This window comes from Littorina saxatilis, linkage group LG8, assembly GCF_037325665.1.
Source record: "Littorina saxatilis isolate snail1 linkage group LG8, US_GU_Lsax_2.0, whole genome shotgun sequence".
Lineage (NCBI taxonomy): Eukaryota > Metazoa > Mollusca > Gastropoda > Littorinimorpha > Littorinidae > Littorina > Littorina saxatilis.
The window spans coordinates 39,955,718-39,981,909 of record NC_090252.1 but is presented as its reverse complement, the minus strand read 5'-3'; the positions used below and the strand labels follow the sequence as shown (position 1 = coordinate 39,981,909).

At 41.9% G+C, this 26,192-nt stretch overlaps 1 protein-coding gene and 1 long non-coding RNA gene across 2 annotated transcripts; one reads left to right on the top strand and one right to left on the bottom strand.

The window, feature by feature from the left end:
- Positions 1–6,072: 6,072 nt before the first annotated feature.
- LOC138974645 (uncharacterized) lies at positions 6,073–7,935 on the top strand. Its single transcript, XM_070347370.1, has 3 exons — positions 6,073–6,552; positions 7,011–7,327; positions 7,386–7,935. Exons 1-3 carry the CDS (start codon positions 6,073–6,075, stop codon positions 7,933–7,935), a joined length of 1,347 nt encoding a protein of 448 aa, XP_070203471.1.
- A 4,140-nt stretch (positions 7,936–12,075) lies between these two features.
- Positions 12,076–25,898, bottom strand: LOC138972309 (uncharacterized). Its single transcript, XR_011457547.1, has 3 exons — positions 25,794–25,898; positions 15,072–15,181; positions 12,076–13,906 (listed from the first exon to the last, which is right to left on the bottom strand). It is a non-coding gene; the product is annotated as an uncharacterized lncRNA (long non-coding RNA).
- Positions 25,899–26,192: the final 294 nt, after the last annotated feature.

Sequence of the window (26,192 nt, the reverse complement as noted above, 5' to 3'; positions counted from 1 at the left end):
GGCAAGAGAAGAGATTTTTGGAAAAAATACAGGCGAATGAGCAAGAAGGCAGAAAAAAGAAAAGAATTCATGAAGAAAAAGAGAGCATGACAGGAAAGAGGAACCAAAAATCTACCTAACAGCAAACTAGAAAGCTCCTGTGGTTCCAAAAACAGGAGGGGCCTTTAATTTCATAACCGCAGTGCCCACTGCGGGATGTTCGCAACATATTAATGTACATTTGTGCCAAATTTGGTGCTTGTATAACAAAATGCACAACAGGTTTGCTATGCTGCTGCACTACTAGTATTATACGGGACATAATTATTTTCTTCGTCTTTCTTTCTTTATTTATTTGGCGTTAAACGTCGTTTTCAACCACGAAGGTTATATCGCGACGGGTTTTCTTCGTCAGTAGAAAACCATAGTGTCAGATACACCAGATTCATAGGTGATGGGGCAGCAATACATTCAAAGCTGTGAAAGATGCTAAGCCCTATGGTGAAGATATTGTTATTCAGAAACTTGAATGTGTGGGCCATGCATGTCCAGAAAAGAATGGGTACAAGGTTGAGGAAGCTAAAGGCAAGCATGAAGAGTGTAAACTTGGATGATGGGAAAACAATGTTTGGGAAGGGCAGGCTTACATACAACCAGATTGACAGAATCTAATCCATGTATGGTGTAGCAATCAGGGCTAACAAACACAATCTCCCAAAGATGAAGCAAAATGTGTGGGCGATTTTCTTTCATAAAATGTCGACAGACGAGAGGCCGATGCATGAGATGTGCACCGAGAACTGCCCATTCAGAAAGGCACAGGCAGAGAACAAAGTGTTCCACCACAAGAACAGTCTCCCAGTACCAGTTATGGAGAAAATTAAACCTGTGTTCATTGACCTGGCAAGTTAGTTAGTTGTTGTTGCTTTTTGGGTCCAGCGGACCATATAGGCCAAATCAGGACCCCGACCTGGCAAGTCCAGAGCTGCTTGCTAAGTGTGTTGAGGGATATACTCAGAATGCAAATGAGTCCTTTAACAGTTATTGCCCGAAACACAAAAATCATAGACTAATAACTGTGAATCAAGGTGTGGGGCTGGCTACAGGGGTCTTCAATGATGGAGCAAAGACTTATGCCATTGCGATGCGTGAGCTTGGACTTGAAGCTGGAGCGTTTGCCACTAAGTGTTTCGCGGACATTGACACAGAACTTATTAAGCACGCGCAGCGCCAGGCCTTGGCATCATCTCATGAGGCCAGAATCACCTGCATGCGCCAGAGACTGACCATGAATGAGATGCAAGCTGAGAGGGAGGATCTACCCTATAATACAGGTGGGCATCGAGACGGGAGCTGAAGGAAAGATCAAACATGCTATTGTTTTCCTGAATTTTGAGGGTCAAAAAGTTAGTCGAAATTCACATTTGTCAGCAGTTTTCAAAAGATATCTCAAGAACCTTTTGAGATATAGCAAAGAAACTTTTTTAAACACATGCATACGTGCATTTTGACTCCTCTCACCCACCGGCTACCAAGCGTGGAGTCCCTTTCTCTGAATTTTTGAGGCTACGAAGACTCTGCTCCAACGATGGAGACTTCCACACTCGTTGCATCGAGATGGCCTCTTTCTTTCTGGGAAGGGGGTACCCCCAATCCGTCATTGACGATGCTTTCGCCAAGGCCAGCAAAAAGACCCGTGAGTCCGCCCTTGAGCAAAGCACGCCACCAGTCAATGACAGACCCACTGTCTGTATCACCTTCCACCCCCACACCGTCCTTATCTGCAGGATCATACAATCCAACTGGCACATCCTGGCCAAGAGCGCGAAGTTTACCGACACCTTCAAGAAAGGTCCTGTCTTTGTATACAAAAGAGACCGCGATTTGCGTGACATGCTGGTTCATTCATCTCTTCGTCCGGGTCTATCCATCTCGGGTACCGTCTCCTGTGCCAAACCCAATTGCAAGGCCTGCCCCTTCCTCAGTGCAGCAACACACGTGCAGGGTCCGAAAGGATCCTTCACAGTGCGTCGGTCTTGCCAGAACACTAACGTGATCTATGCGCTGAGGTGTGGGGCTTGTGCCATGCTGTACATTGGCGAGACATACCGCACATTCGAGACTCGGCTCGGAGAACATCTGGCAGACACAGCGCACCACCGCACTAACCGTCCCGTGGCATCACATTTTTGTGCGGACGGTCACTCTGCCGCTGATGTCCAGGCCCTAACCCTAACCCTATGGCAAGGCACTGGTGATGACTTTGAACGCAAACGCCGGGAGTCGAACCTCATCAGCAGGCTTGGCACACTTCGTCCCGATGGCATCAACATCATTCTTTCTTTCTTTATTTGGTGTTTAACGTCGTTTTCAACCACGAAGGTTATATCGCGAATCAACATCATGCCATGATTCCCTTCATCATGACTTGTATATATGCGCGCGTGTGTGTGTGTGTGCATACCTGTGTAAATGTGTGTGTGTGCATGCATGCATGTATGTGTGTGTGTGAGTGTGTGTGTGTGAAAGTCCAAAGTCGGAACATTTGCGAACTCATCCCCTTTTTATTTACATTTTTTACTTTTTGCTATTTGTATTATTATTTGTTTAGTGTAGGTATTGTTGACACTCTCTCTTTCTCTCTTTCTTTCTCGCTCTCTCTCCTTTTCTCTCTCTCTCTCTCTCTCTCTAGACTCTCTCTCTCTCTTTCAACTTCAGACCCTTCTAGCGTTAATATTCTGATTTGTTTCTTTTTGGTTTCATTTTTCATTGCTCATTTTTCTTTTTGATTTATCTCCTTTTCCCCTTCTTTTGCACTAGGAGGACATCATCGCCATCTTCTCTGATAAGTCGTTTTCATATTTGTATTGTTGTTTTCATTTTTTTAACCTGTTGAAGACCTTTAGGTCGAAACGTTGTTCATTGTCATTTGTATATTTCGTTGCGAGTCCAGTATATTAGGTATTACTCTTAAAGAAACTTTGGGCATTTCTTTTTTACACTGTTTGCTAAAGGATGAACCTCTGATCTTTCAGAAAAAAGCATAATTATTTGTTTTTAATATTTTGAAGTCACATATTTTATCGACTATTTTACGCGGAATTGGCGAAGCTGAAAAATCAGTTCCAAAGGCCCAAATACATGAGATTAGTTAGTTAGTTAGTTGTTTTTTGGGTCCAGCTGACCATATAGGCATACATTAGCCTTTCTTTCTTTATTTGGTGTTTAACGTCGTTTTCAACCATTCAAGGTTATATCGCGACGGGATACATTAGCCTGAGGTTCATCCCTTAGAACAAACATTAAATTAAAGCTATGCAAATCATATGAGACTTACAATGATTGGTCGAGACCGAGTGTGTTGAGAACCATGTAACCCTTCAAAATTAACCGCGATAACAATAAATACAATTATACCCAAATTTATTTATTTATTTATTTGCTGTTGCTTTTTGGGTACAGCGGACCATAATAGCCCAAATGAGGACCCCACAAGTTAATCACTACACATATTTAGATTAAGACAATTCTAATATACAAAAATTATACCCAAATATCCACCTTTAGATTGTGTTATTTTCTACCTGACTGGATCCATCACCTTTATTTCACTTACCAAAAGTCTTCTTTTCCACATCCTTATTTCTCTGCACCCCGCATGTCGTATGAGGCAACTAACGGATTCTGTTTCTCCTTTTACCCTTGTTGAGTGGTTCTTGTATAGAATATAGTCAATGTTTGTAAAGATTTTAGTCAAGCAGTATGTAAGAAATGTTTAGTCCTTTGTACTGGAAACTTGCATTCTCCCAGTAAGGTCATACATTGTACTACGTTGCAAGCCCCTGGAGCAATTTTTTGATTAGTGCTTTTGTGAACAAGAAACACTTAACAAGTGGCTCTATTCCATCCCCTCCCCCCCCCCCCCCCCCCCCCCCTTCCCCTATCCCATCTCCCCCCTTTCCCTCGTCGCGATATAACCTTCGTGGTTGAGAACGACGTTAAACACCAAATAAAGAAAGAAAGATTGTGTTATGTCCAAAAATAATGAGATTTTCTTAAAATTCAGCCAATTTACTATCTTCCTGCCAAATTCCATTACATTTAAGTGATATTTAGCTGATGAACCATCAACATAAAAATGTGACCCAAGCAATAGATCCTGTAGACAACTTGTCTGGTTCTCACTCAAACAATAGATCCTGCTGACAGCCCTCGCCTGGTTCTCACTCAAGCAATAGTCTATTCTGCAGACAACTCTCGCCTGGTTCCCACTCAAGCAATAGATCCTGCAGACAACTCTCGCCTGGTTCCCATTCAAGCAATAGATCCTGCAGACAACTCTCGCCTGGTTCCCACTCAAACAATAGATCCTGCAGACACCCCTTGCCTGGTTCTTACCCAAGTAACAGATCCTGCAGTCAACCCTCACCTGGTTCTCACCCAAGCAATAGATCCTGCAGTCAACCCTCACCTGGATCTCACCCACGTAATAGATCCTACAGACAACCCTAGCCTGGATCTTCAAACTCAGGTAACACAAAGTGCAGCACCGATGTTATCGCTGGTTTCTCACTCATGCATAGATCCTGCAGATAGTCCTTGCCTGGTTCTCACTCAAGCAATAGATCTTTCTTTCTTTATTTGGTGTTTGTCGTTTTCAACCACGAAGGTTATATCGCGACGGGGAAAGGGGGGAGATGGGATAGAGCCACTTGTCAATTGTTTCTTGTTCACAAAAGCACTAATCAAAAATTTGCTCCAGGGGCTCTTGCAACGTAGTACAATGTATGACCTTACTGGGAGAATGCAAGTTTCCAGTACAAAGGACTTAACATTTCTTACATACTGCTTGACTAAAATCTTTACAAAAATTGACTATATTCTATACAAGAAACACTTAAGGGTAAAAGGAGAAACAAAATCCGTTAGTCGCCTCTTACGACATGCTGGGGAGCATCGGGCAAATTCTTCCCCTTAACCCACGGGGGGATCTGCAGACACCCCTTGCATGGTTCCCACTCAAGCAATATATTCTGCAGACAAACCTTGCCTTTCTTTATTTGGTGTTTAACGTCGTTTTCAACCACGAAGGTTATATCGCGACGGACAACCCTTGCCTGGTTCTCACCCAAGTAATAGATCCTGCAGTCAACCCTCACTTGGTTCTCACCCTTTCTTTCTTTCTTTATTTGGTGTTTAACGTCGTTTTCAACCATGAAGGTTCTCACCCAAGCAATAGATCCTGCAGTCAACCCTCGCCTGGATCTCACCCACGTAACAGATCTTTCAGACAGCCCACTCCTGGATCTTCAAACTCAGGTAACACAAAGTATAGTCGGTGAAAAAGGACCAACTTCTACTTTAACAGCCGGTGAAAAAGGAGCAACTTCTACTTCAACAGCCGGTGAAAAAGGAGCAACTTCTACTTCAACAGTTGGTGAGAAAGGAGCAACTTCTACTTCAACAGTTGGTGAGAAAGGAGCAACTTCTACTTTAACAGTCGGTGAAAAAGGACCAACTTCTACTTCAACAGTCGGTGAAAAAGGAGCAACTTCTACTTCCACAGCCGGTGAAAAAGGAGCAACTTCTACTTCAAAGTCAACTTCTTCAGGGAAATCTAAAAAGCCTAAAAGGCCTTGTGTTTACTGTGGAGATTTTGACAGCCATCTGAGAAGACATTTACTACGTAAACATTCTGATGAAGAAGCAGTTCAAGCTGCATTAAAACTTCCCTGTGGACAAGAACGGGATAGTGCTTTTGCAGCTATTCGCAAAGACGGAATTTTGGACGCAAATCGGACGCTGCCAAAAGAAGGCAAGTTCATATGTGAGCGCAACCAGGGAGTTGAAAAACGTGTGATGTGTGGAGGGTGTCATGGGTTTTTCAGTAAGAAGGGCATCAAGAAGCACAAGAAAAAATCATGCAAAAGAACATCAAATTTGCAAGCAGACACCATTGATTTTCAGAAGATTCCATCGGGCACAACAGTGACTTCAGAATTTCAAGAAGCAATATTAAATCATTTCAGGGATGACGCAGTGGGGGTACTGTGTTGCAATGACCCAACCATTCTACTTCTAGGTACAAAACTCATGGGTGGATCAGTTTCCAAGGACAGACACAGTGTGATGAGTTCTATGAGACTTGCGGAGAAATTACTTGTTGAGGTCAGAGAAAACAGTGACAGTGAAACACTGACTGCTGAAGACCTTGTGAAAGTAGAACACTTTGACTCCCTTGAAAAGGCCATCCATCGCATATCAACAAATGAGAAAACAGGAAAGCAGAAAGCTGGTGTTAAAGTATCAATTGGCTATCTGTTGAAGAAACTTGTTGCTGTGTTGAAAGCACACTACATTCAGACACAACGAATGACCACATATCGAGAGTTGGATGTCTTAAAATGCCTCCTTGATCATTCATGGGCTTTCATCTTCAGACCTACAGAAATTGAATGTGAAAGTCGCAGGAATCAGCTGAGAAAGCCACAAGAGATGCCCTTAGAGCAAGATGTGAAAACCTTCAGAGATTACGTTGTGCAGCGTACAAAAAGCATCATGGAGGATTTGTTTGTTTGTTTGTTTATTTGTTGCTTAACGTCCAGCCGACTACGCAGAGCCATATCAGGACGAGGAAGGGGGGGGATGAAGGGGGCCACTTGTCAAGCGATTCCTGTTTACAAATGCACTAACCCATTACTTGTGTCCCAGCAGGCTTTAGTAAAACTAAATTAATACCTACTGGAAGATTACCAGTTTCCAGTATGTTAAAATAGGCTTAACCTATCTACTGCTGGACTTACATCAGAACACTAACAGATTAAACTATACATGAATCGCGAGACAAGCGGCAAGAGAAGAGATTTTTGGAAAAAATACAGGTGAATGAGCAAGAAGGCAGAAAAAAGAAAAGAATTCATGAAGAAAAAGAGAGCATGACAGGAAAGAGGAACCAAAAATCTACATAACAGCAAACTAGAAAGCTCCTGCGGTTCCAAAAACAGGAGGGGCCTTTAATTTCATAACCGCAGTGCCCCACTGCGGGAATCATGGAGGATCCTTACAAATTGTGGGATATGCACGCCTTTATTGAATTGCGTAATTTGATTGTGGCTAGATTGACGTTATTCAATGCTAGAAGAGGTGGAGAACCAGCAAGACTGTTACTGTCAGAATGGAAGGATGCTCTGAAAGGGGTTTGGATTGATCCGGATTTGATCGAAAAAGTTGACGATCAAATTGAGAAAGCTCTCGTTGATCAGTACAAGTTGGCCTATCAAGTTGGCAAAGGTGGGCGCAAGCTTGTGCCGGTGTTGATACCATTCGACACCATTGATCCCTTGAAAATGTTGGTATCTTTCTTTCTTTCTTTATTTGGTGTTTAACGTCGTTTTCAACCATTCAAGGTTATATCGCGACGGAATGTTGGTATCTGAGAGATCAAATGTAATGATCAATGTGAAAAATCCGTATCTTTTTCCCAACACCGGGGGTTCTATTGAACATGCCTCAGGGTACAACAGCATTAAAGCCATTTCAGCTTCTGAAAATATATCGGGTCAACTGAGACAGCCACATTTGCTGATTGCGGACAAATTCCGCCACAGGGCATCAACTATATTTGCACTTCAAGATATCCCTGCTGGGCAACGTGAGGTGTTCTACCGCCATATGGGTCACTCGGGGAAAATCAACGAAGATGTGTACCAAAGCCCATTAGCAGTTATGGAAATCACTCAAGTGGGTGGATTTTTGCATTCCTTGGATATTCATGGAAAAACCATCCAGACGTCAAAAAAGACGCCATCATCCATTGTAACATCAACAGTCTCAACTGCTCAACCCACCACAACTCACACATCTTCTGCTCAGGACTCTAGTCAGACTAGTGCTCAGCCCTCTTCTGCTCAGGACTCTAGTCAGACTAGTGCTCAGCCCTCTTCTGCTCAGGACTAGTCAGACTAGTGCTCAGCCCTCTTCTGCTCAGGACTCTAGTCAGACTAGTGCTCAGCCCTCTTCTGCTCAGGACTCTAGTCAGACTAGTGCTCAGCCCTCTTCTGCTCAGGACTCTAGTCAGACTAGTGCTCAGCCCTCTTCTGCTCAGGGTTCGTTGAAAAAGAAAAGAGACTATGTTGTTTGGACATCTGCTGACACTGCATTAGTTTCCTCTTATTTTCAAGACTTTTTTACTGCTAAAGGGATAGGCACAAAGGGTAAATTGCCAGGTAAAGATTGTGTACTGAACTTTTTACAATTGCACACTATTTTTTCTGGAAGACATTTCTCCAAAGACAAATTGGTGAAGTTGGTTAAAACCAAAGTGTTCAATGAGCGAACAACACTCAGAAAGAAACAGGGCTCAATGTTTGAAACCTTTTGAAGACTTTTCATTGGCCATATGTCCAGAAGCTCGCATTCATAATCAAATTCATTTCATGGATAAGTGAATGGGACAAACGTCCGGACCAATTAATGCTCAAGTTTGTGAGGATATGATATTATGAGTATATAGTCACAAATGTGTACAAGTTTGTGTATAATTATATGTGTATATATGTACAGTCGTAAGAATGTACAAGTTTGTGAGGATATGACTATTACAGGATTAGTGTGTATGGGCACAAGTATTACATACAAGTTTGTAAGGATATATTATGTGTGTGTGTGTGTGTGTTAGAGTACTGTGCAGGAGACATCACATTTTTCAGTGCGTGTGATATTCAGTTGTCCGTAGGCTTTGGTCGCAAGCACAACAGTCTGGCTGCTACTGAATTTTTCTGGCTGGTTACCCCTAGTGTGTGTTGTTCACGGTATATATGCAGTTCACGTCTCAGCTACTCAAATAGTGAACATTGGTATAAGTAATGGTTAAAATTACGCACACAGAGCCATTCGATGTTAAATCGAGTTATCAAATATCAGAGATTAAGTCAAAGAAAGGGACTGTGACTGTGAGACAGTAATTAGTCAAAGGGACAGAGTAAAGCGAGGGACCGGACGGTTCTCATGCTCGCAGAAATTCACGAACAAGGAACATTTGCGATTGTATGCCTTTTAATTTTATGAATATTTTCTGCGATTGCATGTTTTTATGAATGTCAAAAACTACTATTTAGTATCCACAGTATGAAAGAGAGCGACGAAGTAAAGGAAGCAGTGAGTTAAAAATCTGTGGAATCTGCAAGGGGTTTTACTCGAAGGAATTTTACAAACGTCACAAATCAAAGTATTGCTCTTAGAGTCTCATAGTTCTCACCATGTCTGTATAGTGTATGTATTAGTTACTGTGATACCAAATTGTCTTACCCATGTATGTATGATGCTATGCGCCAGTGATGTATGAATGCTATTTATTTTTGTTTTTATCACACAGCAAGCTGCTTTCCTCGTGTATTTTTTATGTTCATTCATGTATTGTACACTTGGCAATAAATTATCTATCTATCTATCTATTGCCAGGGTGAAGGTTGTCTTGAAGCCTGCGCTGTTCCAGTTTCCCTTCTTACATCTGACATGAGAGTCAACAAAGAATTCCCAGAATTTACCAGTGAGATATTGGCAAAATTCCAGAATGACAGCATTGGCAAGATTTGCATTACTGATGAAGTAATTGTGAATATTGGACAACGAATGTGGATGAAGGAACGGGGCAAACAAGACAAGAAGACCCAAGTCCGCAAAACAGTCATGGCGAACATGCGCCGCCTGTCCTCGTTGTACATTCAATTTCAGGAACAACATCAACTGCTTGGAACTTGTCCTCTTGGAAAAGGAAATGCAGAAGACATGTTTCAAAGAAGACAAACCCAGGTCCTCTTTGAAGCCATAAGGGTTCTCACTACTTCAATGACGAAAGCGTGAAATCCGGATTGAAGATCGGACTCAAGTTTCTCATACTCTCGGCATGCACGGTGATCAAAGCAAGTTAGCAACGCACCTTGCTAAAGAAGAGGATGCAGATGCAGAAGAAATTGACAAGTTTGTTGCGGTTTTCAGGTTGAATGACAACTTCTTGTTTGGGGATGCAGTGTACACGATAAACAAAAACAGGCAAGTCAAGCTGAGGAAACCACATGAGCTGCCACTGGAAGACGACATGCAAACTCTTCGATTGTACTCCATCACAAAAGCAGAAGAAACTACTGCATTTGTGAACCTGACTGATTTGACCCCAGTTCATTTACATACACTAAAACTGTCTGTTTGGAAGTTTGTCAGCGATGTTTATGATATTCTAGAGATCATCACTTTTGTTGGACCTGCTATATAGTATGCCATGGTTAATGATGTACTGTGTTTGGAAGTGTTTCAGGACTGTTGGACTTGTAATACCCCAAGAGAACTCAGGAACTATGAAAACAGAAGCCTATATCATACTAGAAGTCAGGCATGAGCAAGAACAGTCGCCCACTCGCCATAGGCGACCAGAAATCCGAAGTAACCGATGCAGCATGTGGGAGACGATCGATTTGAAATTTTGTTGTTCTTTATATTTGTTTGAGGTTCTGAGAGCTTCTGCTGTGATAAGACGTTACTACACTACTCTGGGGCTTGACTTAAGTTACTCAAAGACGGCATTTCTGTTCCTGGTGTACCACTCCAATATCTTTCTGACACTTTAACCCCAGATACTTCTCCAGTTTTTAACATATAATCTCATTTACAATTTTTAAAACGAATGTGCGTACTCAGTTGAAATGTAATTTCCATGAACAGTTTATGACACATTCTCCGAGCTAGATGCTCCTTTCTGTACCAAGGACATAGAAGACCCACCCCTTTCAACAGCAATCAAGTCACACATGTTTTCTGTGTTCAGTTTAAGACACATTCTCTGAGCTAGCAGCCTTTTTCTGTGGCAAGGACATAGAAGACCCATCCGTTTCAACATAAATCAAGTTATATCTGTATGCAACGTCCCTTTCCTTCAGCTCAGTTAGTCGAAAAATGTACAGAGCTGCCATCATATTAAAAAGTTCAGCACTCACGTTACTTTTCTTTGTTACTTGGGGTGTATTGTATGACATTGCAAATGTCTAGGCAAGTGTCACACACAAAGTGTCACTTTTACCACCAACACACCAGACCATTGCAGTTTATTTTGACAATCAGTATTACTTGGGTGATGGTTGGTTGGTAATTTTTTTTTCATCGTCTCTTCAGCTGATATTGCGATTCGAGACCGAATTAATTGGGTGGAGTTCTGCAGGTTCATCGTGATAGCTGAGGCAAGGTCACTTTCAGAGTGCGCACTGGAGCTACCGGCAGGTGAGCGTTCACCCATGTTTGTTTGTTTAACGCCCAGCCGACCACGAAGGGCCATATCAGGGCGGTGTTCACCCATGTGTCATCTACTACAACTGCAGGGACCGGTGTGGCAAGGTAGTCACAGAGTACCTTGTCTTTGTGTCAGATGACCTGCGCCATGATGCGCATTTCACAAAATATGTTTTGGACAAGTAATTGGTCACATGGCTGCTCGATCAAGGCGTGAACAACCTTCACATTTTTAGTGATGGCTGTAGGGCACAGTACATATCAAAACTCCCCTTCGCGCAACTGACTGACATGGCCAGGACAGTTCCTGAAGTCAAGCTCCATCGTCACTTTTTTTAATCTCACCATAGCTCTGTGATTCGTGTGGTGGGGTCGCGAAGAACGCTGCCACACGGGCTGTGAACTCTGGTCGCTGTACCATTCATAACACCAGTCAATTCCACTCGTTTTGCAAGGAAAATCTCACCGTCACAAATGCGGAAGGGAAATGTGCAGCTATGCTTCGGTCATTCATTCAGGTCCAACCCCAAAAGATAACCAGGGAGGAAGCGTCTGACCAGCTGCGCACCATGCCAGGAACTCGGAAGCTGCACTCCCTGATGTCCTTCCAGGTCACAAATGTCTAGGCAAGTGTCACGCACAAAGTCTCACTTTTACCACAAGCACACCAGACCATTGCAGTTTATTTTGACAATCAGTATTACTTGGGTGATGGTTGGTTGGGATTTTTTTTTATTTATTATCTCTTCAGCTGATATTGCGATTCGAGACCAAATTATTTGGGTGGAGTTCTGCAGGTTCATCGTGATGGCTGAGGTTAGGTCACTTTCATGGATAAATGCCTGAGATGAATATATTCAGGCCACATGCTGCCAGTAAAACGAAAAATCCTCACATGTACAGTACTTTGATTATTTCTTCCATGGGGCGAGGTTGTTGTCTGACCTGTTTGTTCATATTTAGGGTTTTTGGAAAGTAACATTAATAACCCTTGTTCATTGTTGGCAGATGTTCTTGGAATACATCAAACTGCGCAAGTCCATTTAGCTGGTCGATCAAGTGGGGAGCATCACAGCTCTAGACAACCTCCTGAAGGAGATGGCCTCATGGAATGCGCAAGTCACAACAATAAGGTTGTGTTGTTTATTTGTTTTCTTTATATTTGTCGTTCTGTCTTTGGACCTGTGCTCTCCTCTCTTTTGTGTGTCCGTCTTTTTTGTTAGTTACTTGCTTGCTTGTTTTTTGTCCCTAGTCGTTATTCTAGTTTGTCGAGGAAAAAAAAGTGATGGCTTTAACTAGTACAAAAACAGACAGAGGAGACAATCAGATCCAAGAGTTCTTTTTGTTATGTTTAGACATTGCCTCCCTGTACCCATAGGCTTAGCTTTAACCTGGGTATTTACCATATCTACGATATGTTTTAACACAAACTCAGACTTCAACCAGCGATGGCTTGCAGTATCACAGCTGCTGCGCTACTGTGATGCGGTTGCAAGGAAGGAAGCACCCTTGCCCAACTGCTGGGGATTCATCGATGGGACTGTGCGTGTCATCTGCAAGCTTAAGTATCATCAGCTAGAGGTCTACAATGGGCACCAGAGAGTGCTTGACCAAGTTCCAGACCATTGTCACCCTGAATGGCCTGTCTCCAATTTATATTGACCGATTGAAGGACGGCGACACGACTCTGCTCTGCTGAATGCCATTGGCACCATGAACTACGTGGAGCAGAACTTTAATGCAAATGGAGCTCCTCTGTGTGTGTGTGGTGACCCAGCATACCCCCTCAGGCCTCATCTTTGCCGTCCTCACAAAGGTAACAACCTCACTAGAGAGGAACAAGATTTTTTTTTTTTCAACACTGGCCTCTGTCAGGCTGGCAGTGGAGTGGGGTTTTGGGAAGACAGAAGTCGCAGCACAGGCTTCATGTCTCACCCAGTCACATTATTCTGACACCAGACCAACCAGTCCTAGCACTAACCCCATAATGCCAGACGCCAGGCGGAGCAGCCACTAGATTGCCAATTTTAAAGTCTTAGGTTTGACCCGGCCGGGGTTCGAACCCACGACCTCCCGATCACGGGGCGGACGCCTTACCACTAGGCCAACCGTGCCGGTCTTTTCTGAGTTCACATGCTTAAAATTTACTCATCTCAGCGATGAAGGAAATGTGTTAGAACCCAATACCATCAATTAAGGCACAAAAAAAAAAAGTCTGTTTACGGTAACATAGGCAAAAAAAATAGGGTCGGTAGGTCGGGATTTTTTTTTCTTTCTCCAAAAAACCTAATTTTTACGTTATTTTGCGGTTTTTTCCCCAAATGCCAAAAAAAGTCTAGGGTCGCGCGAAAAAAATAGGGTCGGTCGGGTTACCATAAACAGACTATTTTTTGGGGGGGGCCTAATGGAAAATGAACCAGAAAAAAAGAACGCATTTACCTGCGGTACAGTGACCAGGGTACATTAAGACCGTCACCCATTTTCAAAGCAGTGCAAGTAGCTTGGTCTAAACTGGGGGGAATTTGGGACGGCCGTTCCAAAACAGCAAACAGCATCATTGGCACACCAAATAAGTACAGGCGCTCTGTCGTCAAGGACGTGCAAGGGAATGTCTGTGGAGGAGGATGCACCATCAGTTGCCGCTGAGACTCTGAAAAACATTTGAAAGAATTCCATGGATTTGTCAGTCAAAACAGTAGTGAACACAATTATACTTTGTGTGAATTTGTCTGAGGATTTGATCGCCATGGTTATCTTATGGTTTAAGGCGCATAAAATAATTGAAATGCACAATTTAAAAAAACAAAAAAACAAGAAGGGCAAAGCCCATACGACTCACATGCTTGACCTTGACCTTTACATGACCCTGACCTTCAGGGTCAAGGTCAAATAACTAAACCTAGCAATGACATCATACACTAAGAACTGCTCTACACATTTTTCCAACCAAAATACGTCATCCAAGGTCATGCAACACAAAGCTGTTAATTCAAGACATAGGAAGTACAATAGTGCTTATTGGCTCTTTCTACCATGAGATATGGTCACTTTTAGTGGTTCACTACCTTATTTTGGTCACATTTCATAAGGGTCAAAGTGACCTTGACCTTGATCATATGTGACCAAATGTGTCTCATGATGAAAGCATAACATGTGCCCCACATAATTTTTAAGTTTGAAACAGTTATCTTCCATAGTTCAGGGTCAAGGTCACTTCAAAATATGTATACAATCCAACTTTGAAGAGCTCCTGTGACCTTGACCTTGAAGCAAGGTAAACCAAACTGGTATCAAAAGATGGGGCTTACTTTGCCCTATATATCATATACAGGTGAGGTATTGAATCTCAAAAACTTCAGAGAAAATGGGAAAAATGTGAAAAATAGCTGTTTTTTAGACAACATTTATGGCCCCTGCGACCTTGACCTTGAAGCAAGGTCAAGATGCTATGTATGTTTTTGGGGCCTTGTCATCATACACCATCTTGCCAAATTTGGTACTGATAGACTGAATAGTGTCCAAGAAATATCCAACGTTAAAGTTTTTCGGACGGACGGCCGGACGGACGACCCGGGTGAGTACATAGACTCACTTTTGCTTCGCATGTGAGTCAAAAAATGCTTCCTTTACTGTTTACATGACCTGGATCAGTGGTTACTAGGAATGTACGCTCTGGTTCACAGAATCAGCGAACAGCGACAAAGTGACACCGTTTTGGTTCATACCAGTTATGAACATGTGCAATTAACTGCAACCACTATCTACAGGCAGAACTAGACTCCTTTTCTGAGAAAGAAGACAAAGACACAACATACCCACAGATTTTCTCCTGGTCAGCAGCATGAACTATGTCGGCATCACCAACCGCCAAATGTCTAGCTCAGGAAGTGTGGATAATGTCGCCATGGTCTGTCTGTGCTGCCACCTGCAATCCAAAATAAAATTGACGCAAAGTTTGGATGATAAATTTCCGAGACTAACTCTGAAAGCGTTAGTGAAAGCAGGAATCACTGAATGAGTATAGCTTGCAATGAAACTAGACTGCACTGCTTCAGTGTTTTTAGAACTATTCGTAATACTTTAACTAGAATTTAGAAACGCTGACTTGCCACATGATAAAACAAGAAGGGCAAAGCCCACACGACTCACATGCTGAACAGCCCTTGATCTTTCTTTCAGAATAATTTTACAATAAAACTGAGAAAAACAATATTTATTCAGTAAAGAAAATAATTACAGAAAACTAATGCCATTCTGAGTTGCACATTCAGTAATTGCATCCAAGTTATGGTGCATACTGTGTCAAAAGGTTCTCCATCCTAAAATGCTAATCGCTGGTCATTAGGGGATCGAGTCGAACAAGGAACGTCAGTTCTCCGACTTCTCTCTAGTCTGGCGCCTGTTTTCTCTTTTTTGACAAATATCAGTTTAACTCAAACTGACCTGGAACTTGAAGATATGTAACCTAATGTGAGTTATTATGAAAATATAATGTATTTCCCTCACACATATGTAGTTTTGGAAGTTATTTTCAATAGTTCAAGGTCAAGGTCACTTCAAAATATATACATTTCAACTTTGAAGGACCCTGTGACCTTGACCTTGAAATGAGGTCAAGTTGCCAAACATGTTTCTGAAGATCTTGTAACCATACACCATTAGGCCACAATTGGTGTTGATAGACTTAATAGTGTCCAAGAAATATACAATGTTAAAGGTTTCACAGACGGACCGGGGGGACGGACGCCCGGAAGGACAGGCGGACGATGTCGGTGAGTATATAGACTCACTTTTGTAAGTATAATGTATTTCCCTCACACATATGTAGATTTGGAAGAGTTACCGTCCATAGTTCAAGGTCAAGGTCACTTCAAACTATACAATCCAACTTTAAAGGACCCTTGCGACCTTGACCTTGAAGCAAGGTCAACCAAACTGGTGTCCAAAGATAGGGCTTACATTGCCCTGTATAGCATACATGGGTCATTCTCAGAAATGGTGGTACAGTGAGAGTGAGAGGGGTGACACATTTGAAATCATGAAAAAGTGAATTAAAAACTATTTCTACCACGACTTTTTTCATCTGAATCTATTCCTGAGACATTAAAGCATTGTTGTATGTCAATAAAAATGGTTTCTATACGTTGGTGTTGTTTTCGTGTGCTTTTCAATTGCGAAGTTCGGCCGTTTCCGGATCGCCGAAGCGTTACACGACTTTCGTGATCAACAATATGTTCAGTCTCATGGCTAAATGCAAACATGCAAACACCAACAAATTACTGCAATCGACAGTCAGGACTTCAGTATTGGACGTAGCAACACATCTTTGCAAAATCTCACGCTGAATTTGAAGTTAGGGGCTTCGAAAAAAAAATTTTGAATGTCGTAACGCATCGTTTCCAGACTCGACGCCCGAACATCGGACAGCAATGTGCTCCATGACTTTGCCACATAACGGCTATTTTTAGCTCTTTGGCGCGCAGGAAGTTCGAACAAGAAAATAGTCCTTTGAATCACAGCCAAATATTCACAGAAAACACCAGAATCATATCATTTGCTGAAACTCATGGCGTCGTTTCCTGACCTACGTCACGACTGAAGATGGTTTTTACTAAATTGTCGAGCCTGCAAAGCTTTGTCACAAACTTACACACCGCGGTTGGCGACAATGTAGCGTCGGAAAGATATCGAGTGCAACAGTTTCTCAACGCGCGAAGTTTAGCGGCAACAAAGTAGCCAAGAAGTTCTCGTATCTTCTGATCGTCGATGTTCGACATTCAACAAGTACTTAAAATGGGTAATCTGAACGCAACAGGAACTTTCAACAAATACAGCAAACTCTGACGAATTTTGTTTTGTGTAGTTATTTTGGGTCAGACGGGTTTTGCCGGCAGGAAAGGCCAAACAGTGCAGATTCATGTTGTCGCACAGGAACCGAAAGTGGTTCACGCATTTCATTTCTGTGTTACGACATTCACCTTAGTTTTGTTCCAAATGTCATTTTTTACCAATATTAGTTGAAGTCCTTACCTTTCATAACTAGAATGTGTTGGGTAGAACACAAAAATACTGCAGAACTGATAAAAAATGCACAAAGGATTGAAGGCTTAGGTGGTTTAAAGTTGGAATTTGGTTTCCATGTTACATTCATCACGTAAATACAACACTTTAAAACGTCTCTTATCAGGCATGAAAACTGAAAAAAAAAAAAAATACTGAAAAAAAAATTCGAAGGTGCTACGCGCCAAGTTTTGCAGGCGCAAAGCACCAAGTTTCGCAGGCGCTTTGCGCCAAGACTTCTAGGGGGGTCCGGGGGCATGCTCCCCCGGAAATTTTTTTTTTCAAGGGTGCAATTTGGTGCAATCTGGGGCTATCTGAGCCTTAAAATTGGATTCAAACATGGCCCCAAAACTATTTTACTATAACTGTGACTAGGAAAAAAAAAAAAAAAAAAAAAAAAAAAAAAAAAAAAATTTTTAAATTTAAAAAAAAAAAAAAAAAGGAAAAATACGGAAATTAAAAAAAAATACGGTTTATTTTTTTCAAAAATACGGAAAATACGGAAAATACAGAGAATTTTCATGCCTGCTTATTTAGCAACCTATTACTCTTTTTGTCTATTTTTTGCATTGTTATGTATAGCAAACAATAGACTTCATAGTAAAAACAATTATTTTGTATTTCTTGACACTTTATTTTTATATTTAGTCAAGTTTTGACTAAATATTTTAACATCGAGGGGGAATCGAAACGAGGGTCGTGGTGTATGTGCGTATGTGTGTGCGTGCGTGCGTGTGTGTGTGTGTGTGTGTAGAGCGATTGAGACTAAACTACTGGACCGATCTTTATGAAATTTGACATGAGAGTTCCTGGGTATGAAATCCCCGAACGTTTTTTTCATTTTTTTGATAAATGTCTTTGATGACGTCATATCCGGCTTTTCGTGAAAGTTGAGGCGGCACTGTCACGCCCTCAGTTTTCAACCAAATTGGTTGAAATTTTGGTCAAGTACTCTTCAACGAAGCCCGGGGTTCGGTATTGCATTTCAGCTTGGTGGCTTAAAAATTAATTAATGACTTTGGTCATTAAAAATCTGAAAATTGTAAAAAAAAATAAAAATTTATAAAACGATCCAAATTTACGTTTATCTTATTCTCCATCATTTGCTGATTCCAAAAACATATAAATATGTTATATTCGGATTAAAAACAAGCTCTGAAAATTAAATATATAAAAATTATTATCAAATTTTTTTTTTCGAAATCAATTTAAAAACACTTTCATCTTATTCCTTGTCGGTTCCTGATTCCAAAAATATATAGATATGATATGTTTGGATTAAAAACACGCTCAGAAAGTTAAAACAAAGAGAGGTACAGAAAAGCGTGCTATCCTTCTCAGCGCAACGAATACCCCGCTCTTCTTGTCAATTCCACGTGCACTGCCTTTGCCACGGGCGGTGGAGTGACGATGCTACGAGTATACGGTCTTGCTGCGTTGCGTTGCGTTCAGTTTCATTCTGTGAGTTCGACAGCTACTTGACTAAATATTGTATTTTCGCCTTACGCGACTTGTTTACTTTGCATGTAACACTTTGGACCACCATTTCTGAGAATGACCCATATATGACAAACACATACATGCACTACACTAGGTTTGGGTGAAAAGGGGTTCCGTCTTACTTGACATGAGTAACTGTCCAAACCATCGAAAATCACACGTATACAATAATGAAATAGTGCATTAGTGAACCACAAGGTGTATAAACACGCTACAGTCAGCAGTCTTTTAAGACACACTTACGGGACGGAACCCCACAAAATCAAGTGTTGCAGATATAACACACGTTTCTCATTCAAACTTATAAAGTTTCAACTCAGATGGAAGTATATGGTGAGCAAACCAGAGCCAGAGATAAACTGTTAATTAGTGGCATCTCCCTGCCAGCCTCCAGTAAAGATAAAGAGGGCTCTGGTTTTCCCACATGGGCCAGATAGTGCAGGCCAGTCTGGAATGCCAGAAACTGGGTCAGGGCAGGGAGGGGTGAAGCAGGCAGTGTGTGGAACTAAAGGGGAGAGTTTAGGGGAAAATGAACAGCCCTGTCGGTCGCCTAACCACATCCCTGCCATATTGCATCATTTTGCATCTTTGGTGGAAAAAAACATGCATACAGGCCTCATATGCGCGTCTTGCCTTCGACTATGTCCCATCAGCATTTGGCTGAGGGGGACAAATTGCCTTTTTCTCCCAGGCTAAACCCTGCTATATCACCTTTCAATTCAATTCTCTGCATTAGGTTATAAATTCAGCCTGGCCTTTCATGCAGTCAGAGAGCTACAACAAAAGTTACATTGCAGGCCAGATTGGTTGTTACCCAAGAGAAAAACTAGTCTAAAGCTATGTTTCCATATAGCGACGCAGCGGCGGCACAATGGCGACAAACATGCGATGCCGCTAGCAAAAATTCGCCGCAAGTGTTTCCATTAAAAGCGGCGCGGCAGGCGAATTTTTGTTCTTTCTGGCTTGACTTCTTATAAATCAGTCAAAACTCACACAACCATACCGTAATTAAGAGAAACTATATTTGAAGCTACTTATATTGGTTAGATTAACTTAGAACTATTGAAAAGACGAGAAATGTAAGAAAAACCCTCTTTTGTTTCAACAAAATGCTCAATAAGCCGAACAAACACGGTGCCTTTGACAACCTTTGAAGACATTTTTGCTGGACCATGTGCAGCTCAGGGAATACATGTATCTGACGATAAAAACAGTCAAAATAGACTATAAACATGGTTGTGGGGGGTCCTCGGATGTTTGGAAAGGCTTAGACCACGCCCACTTTGGACGCGAATATCGCGCGGCAGCAACTTTTTTTAACTCCCTGGAGCGAACACAATCTTAACGCCAAACCGTCACGTGGTACGTCGCCGCCGCGTCTCGCATGTGGAAATGCACATTCTTAGTTACTACTGTTGCGATCGGTTTTGTCGCTGCCGCCACTTTTCCGCAACCACTGTGCCGCCGCCGCGTCGCTATATGGAAACACTACTTAATACTACTAAAAAGGAAAAATAAGGATGTAAACCCATGCAGCATGATGCCCTAACCTGTGTACATACAAATGCAATCTTTCAGTGCTTTTGGTAAATCACCTAAGTTCCGTGAAAAGAAATGCATTACTTACAGCGCTACAGTTAATTAATGCGTCTACGAGCACACAATGTCTGACCGGGTTGGATCTATGCTGTAGCTCAAACAGGTTTGCATACTGATACCCAGAGGGCCAGACTTGTCACAAACTTGTGCTGCAAGTTGCAACTGCAAGATTTGTTTAACTTTTTATTTCTAAGAATCATTTTTGAGATGGTTCAGAATTCAGACCTGTATCTTTCTCATGATATCCTTACATTGGGGACGGATCTTCAGAATTTGGTGAAGACTTACATGTCATACTCAGGCCAGGTATTTTCCATCAACGTGACGGAAGAAGACATGAAAAACCTTTTTCAGAATGAGGTGATGAACTGCCGATGCCCAGGATCCTACATGAGTATGTGGGGAATCCATGGTTTGAGTAGTGCACTGGGTGTGCCTGTCCAGTCTGTGTACCCACAGTATGGAGGTTTCAATGTAAGAAAGGACCTCCATAGAGTTGTGCAGCCTCGCATCTGTCGACAATGTGAGATCAACACTTCCCAGGAAAGCTTGCCGACTATCATGTGGACGTCTTGTCTGCGGAAAGACAAACCTGCGTCAACCTGGGTTCCCAACCACTTTGTGGTTTGTGTACCATACTCTTGAACCACGTGTCTGTCAGTGCTGATCCGAAACTTTCGGAAAGGGTCATCAACATAGCTTAATGGTATGATGGCCTTCTTGTGTGTGTGTGTGTGGGGGGGGGGGGGGGGGGGTGTATTTTTTCCGTATACGACATTGAATTTTTGAACAGCAGTTATGTCATTTTTTCTTAAAATGTTTAATGTGTCTCTTAGTTCGGCTCTAATGGTTATTGCGCGCTTCGCTATTATAGCTTATTCTGAACCATTTTGCACTTACCCCCCTCTCTCTCTCTCTCTAAATGACGACTGTCCTAAATATTTGCAATCACATTTCAAGCATGCCACAAAAAGATATGGGTCCCAAAAAATCATCCCTCCTATATCTCGCATAGACCTCTACAAATCGAGCTTAGCCTTCTCCGGAACGTTTCTCTGGAACTCCTTCCCCCAACAGATAAGAAATGCAAATGTTTAAGAGACAGTCACGTTCACACATCATTCGTGAATGAAATGTCTAGTTCGATTGTTATTTTGTTAAACATTTTGTACTAGTGTTAACGAATGTGTAGCTGATCGGAGCAACTTTATTCCCAAACTGAAAGGTATAACTATGTCAATATAATTTTGTAATTTTTGAGTTCTCATTATGTAATTTCTTAAATGCACATCGTGTTGCATTCCATACAATGTATTTCTGTATTTTATATGATTGAATTTATATTTGTTATGTGCGTCTGCCTTTGTGTTGTATAAAAGACAGGTTGGAAGAATAGGCTTTGCCTAAAACCTTTATCCTTTTGTAATAAAGTTCTGAGTCGGACTCTGAGTCTCTCTCTCCCTCATCCTTTCTTAAACATTGTCCAGACCTGGGAACCCCTGTTTCGCACTTAGAGTATTCTCAAACAAACTTGGTGTATTTTCAGAAAAATGAGCGTACTCCACACAGCATTTGAACATCCATGATTCAAACATGCTTCACACGTGTCCGCCACATCGTTAATTAAGTTTACCTATTCATGTACATTTAAAACAAATCCTTTTTTCAATTTTTACTGACAAAAACTGTAATCATGTCAGTGATGTTCCCAGGGGTCGGCCCTCGGCCCTGGGCCGGATACCTTGGTCTAATGACCGGTACCTTTTGTCTCTGGCGGACAAATGTCCGATAAGTTTATGTCAGAGACGGACACTGACCGATCGTTTTATTGCCACGTCGGACATGGCAACATTGATCCGTTTATTTAGATCAGGCATCAGATGATACGTCTCCTAATCTCCGAATCGGCAACGTCTTCTGTTGTTTGGTTTAGTAACTTCGCCGTTTGAAGACCGCGCAGTTTAAGAATTTCCGAAAGTTGATAGATTCTAGAAACTGCGAATGCGATCATGCCGCCTGCGAAGAAATTGAAACCGGACAAGGACCAACCCAAGCTGTGTTTTCGACTGTCAGATCATGATCAGTCGTCAAGTGTGACTGTGACCGGACCCACTGTGACTGTGTGTACGAAAACGGCTTAAACTTTATCCATGGCTAAATTTCGATGGCGAGAGAAAACTGATGTTTTGCACATTGTGCATTTCAGCAAACCGAAACGTGAAATGACCGATTGTTTTTTACAGTTCAGGACAAATGTCCTATACTTTCAGCAAGGCTAGGACATTTGTCCTATAAGGACAAAATCCAAGGAACATCCCTGTCATGTGTCAAAATACAGGATTTGGCTTCAAGATGGGCTTGTGAATAAAAATAGTCTAAGAATTTTTCTCGTCGTATTTTTTTCCCACTGACCGTACTGATCGTATTCTCGACAATCATGCGTACAGAATACGGCGAAATCGTATGGGTTCCCAGGTCTGATTGTCCCTTATTAAGCCGATATGGAGACGTATGAAAGTTTTTTCTTTCTTTCTTTTTTTGGTTGTCTATTTACATGTGTTGTGCTAAGCTTATAAAACATATGCCGCGAGTGTATACCTTTGTGGCAAACATTGTTCTTCTGATAGCATCGCACCACTTTGCCAACCTTCAGTCAATGACAGACTGGATTATTTCATACGTCTTCTTTTTCCTTTAACTTTTAATCAAATGCTTGATTTGGCGTCGATCTGATACTGTGAATGGCTCTGTGTGTTTGTGTGTGTAAGGGAGGGGTGTGTGCAAGTGTGTGTCCGTGTGTGTGTGTGTGCAGAAAAAAGCAAGGAGGCTTGAAGAACAACAGCCAACAGGACTGGTGAAAGATTAATGGGAATATATATCTCACATCAAACGCAATGTGTGGACACGGAAATAAGAACGTATAGTGAAAAAAAGTTCGGTTGTATTGAATTTCTGAAGGAACAAGGAGGGAAATTCAATATAACCGAGAATTGCCTATATTGAAGTACCGGCTATATTGAAGGTCTTCCCGGGTCCCGTGCCACTTCCTTACTATCAGCAGAGACATACATACAGAGATGTGAAGCGAGGGCCGCTCGCGTGAACTCTTGGGTTACCGCGGCGCTCGGTCAGCGTGACCTCGCGCGATTGTTAGCCATCATCCCGTACGTTGTTGTTTGCTTGCTCTTTGACACCGATTTGAAGTGCTTTTCTGTCATATTTCTTTGGATATATCCAGCTTCAGACGAGAGATATCAGTGGTAAGGCCTAAAAAAACAAGAAGGGCAAAGCCCATACGACTCACATGCTTTACACATTTTTCCTACCAAAATACATGTGACCTTGACCCAAGGTCAAGGTCATCCAAGGTCATGCAACACAAAGCTGTTAATTCAAGACATAGGAAGTACAATGGTGCTTATTGGCTCTTTCTACCATGAGATATGGTCACTTTTAGTGGTTCACTACCTTATTTTGGTCACATTTCATAAGGGTCAAAGTGACCTTGACCTTGATCATATGTGACCAAATGTGTCTCCTGATGAAAGCATAACATGTGCCCCACATAATGTTTAAGTTTGAAACAGTTATCTTCCATAGTTCAGGGTCAAGGTCACTTCAAAATATGTATACAATCCAACTTTGAAGAGCTCCTGTGACCTTGACCTTGAAGCAAGGTAACCCAAACTGGTATCAAAAGATGGGGCTTACTTTGCCCTATATATCATATATAGGTGAGGTATTGAATCTCAAAAACTTCAGAGAAAATGGGAAAAATATGAAAAATAGCTGTTTTTTAGGCAACATTTATGGCCCCTGCGACCTTGACCTTGAAGCAAGGTCAAGATGCTATGTATGTTTTTTGGGGCCTTGTCATCATACACCATCTTGCCAAATTTGGTACTGATAGACTGAATAGTGTCCAAGAAATATCCAACGTTAAAGTTTTCCGGACGGACGTCCGGACGGACGGACGTCCGGACGGACGGACGGACGGACGGACGGACGACTCGGGTGAGTACATAGACTCACTTTTGCTTCGCATGTGAGTCAAAAATAGGTGTGGTTACGGTAACCCGACCTACCCTATTTTTAGGGGCCGACCCTATAACTTTTTATTACATTTGTCAAAACAAAAAAAGCGAGTGCAGAAAACGCAATGAAAGCAAAATCGCCCGAGTCGCACACTTATTTTCCTGTCAAGTAGGTTTCATTTGTACACATTAGAAAAAAAAGTTAAAAAAAAAAAAAAAGTGATTGCCTACCTTCCTACCCTATTTTTTGGGCTATGTTACCGTAACCACACCTATTCTTCTTTTTTTTTGCCTAAGTAAACTTGATTCCTATTCTGTAGCTTCAATAGTGTGCACACGAACGCATTTGAGAGGATTGGGTTCCCGAAGTGAGTCAAAAACGGTTCCTTCGGTTCTTGCGGCCATTGTTTCTAAGTCCATTGTGCGTGGAGGCAATGTTTGGGAGCTAATATTTTCTTTTGTGTTCAACTTTGCTTTCCTTTAACTGGCAAATGCATTACTGGTGTATACATTAATCTGTTTGTATAATTTTTGACGCGCTGTAATTAAATTTGATGCTTTTAAGTCTCACTCAAGTGGTTCTCGCACTTACACTGGCGTGTGGATAAAAACGTTTTTAAGGAGAAATGAGCGAAATTGCTTACTTTAGGATTCATCTTCTAATCACCAAATGATGCAATAATCTTCTTGTTGTGATTTTCTGTTTCTCTTGAGATTGAGTGCAAATAATTAACAATTTGCATGTTTTATTATCTATGATTTTCTATGAAACAGTTATAACTCTTTAAAAACACAACACTTGGCGCCAGTGGGAGGATTACTTGCCCCTGCCGTAGGCGAATAATATAACGCGAGCTTGGCGCCAGTGGGAGGATTACTTGCCCCTGCCGTAGGCGAAGATAACGCAAGCGGGAAGACAGTGCTACGCATTTCTTCTATCTATGTCTCTGCTATCAGCATTGATCTGCTTGAGCGCAAAGAAATTCCCAGAATCTACAAGCTCTAACCTAATTTGCAAATTGATAAACTGCTACTGTCAAGAAAATGAAACGACACCCATGAGGCATGAGGGCTAAAGTAAAGCGACCGGGACGATCCATCATTCATGTCGGCCAAAATTTCGCGTCCCCACACATCATAGTAGTAGTAGTAGTAGTAGTATATAGGGGCGGCTATATTTGTTAGCCGAAGGCCGCGAGGCCTTATTGGTGCCCCTTCTTTGTCAGATACTTTGCATGCCTAAATCATGCGGGGAACGGAAGTTTATCGTCCACCTTCATACACTATTAGTGTAGAACACGTCATCAATCAGCACCTACATGATTGTATTCCACTGTAACTTACCGCTTTTGACGCAAAACACCACCGGAACCTATGTGATGCAGACAAATATGTTTGAAGCTTGCAACACGAATGATTGCAGCGTGACACAAGCACGCACTGCTTGTTTCAAAGGGAGGCTACTCGCAAGTGATTGTGGCACAGTGGTATGGAAAGTTTCGGGGCGTACACAGGCGCATGAATCAGTGCTTGTTATACAATCAAAGCATTTGACAAAATGCTCATAAAATTCACGCTTTCTCTCTCTGAATGAACTGAATAGTGGGAGCGCACGCGGGTGCGCGGGTGTGTCCATACATGTGTGCTAATCTCCGGTAGTGGAAATAGATTTAAACTCCTTTCTTTGACAAGAAATCTCAGTTATGCAATGAGCGGCTCCGAGGAACACCGTCACCGTGCAAT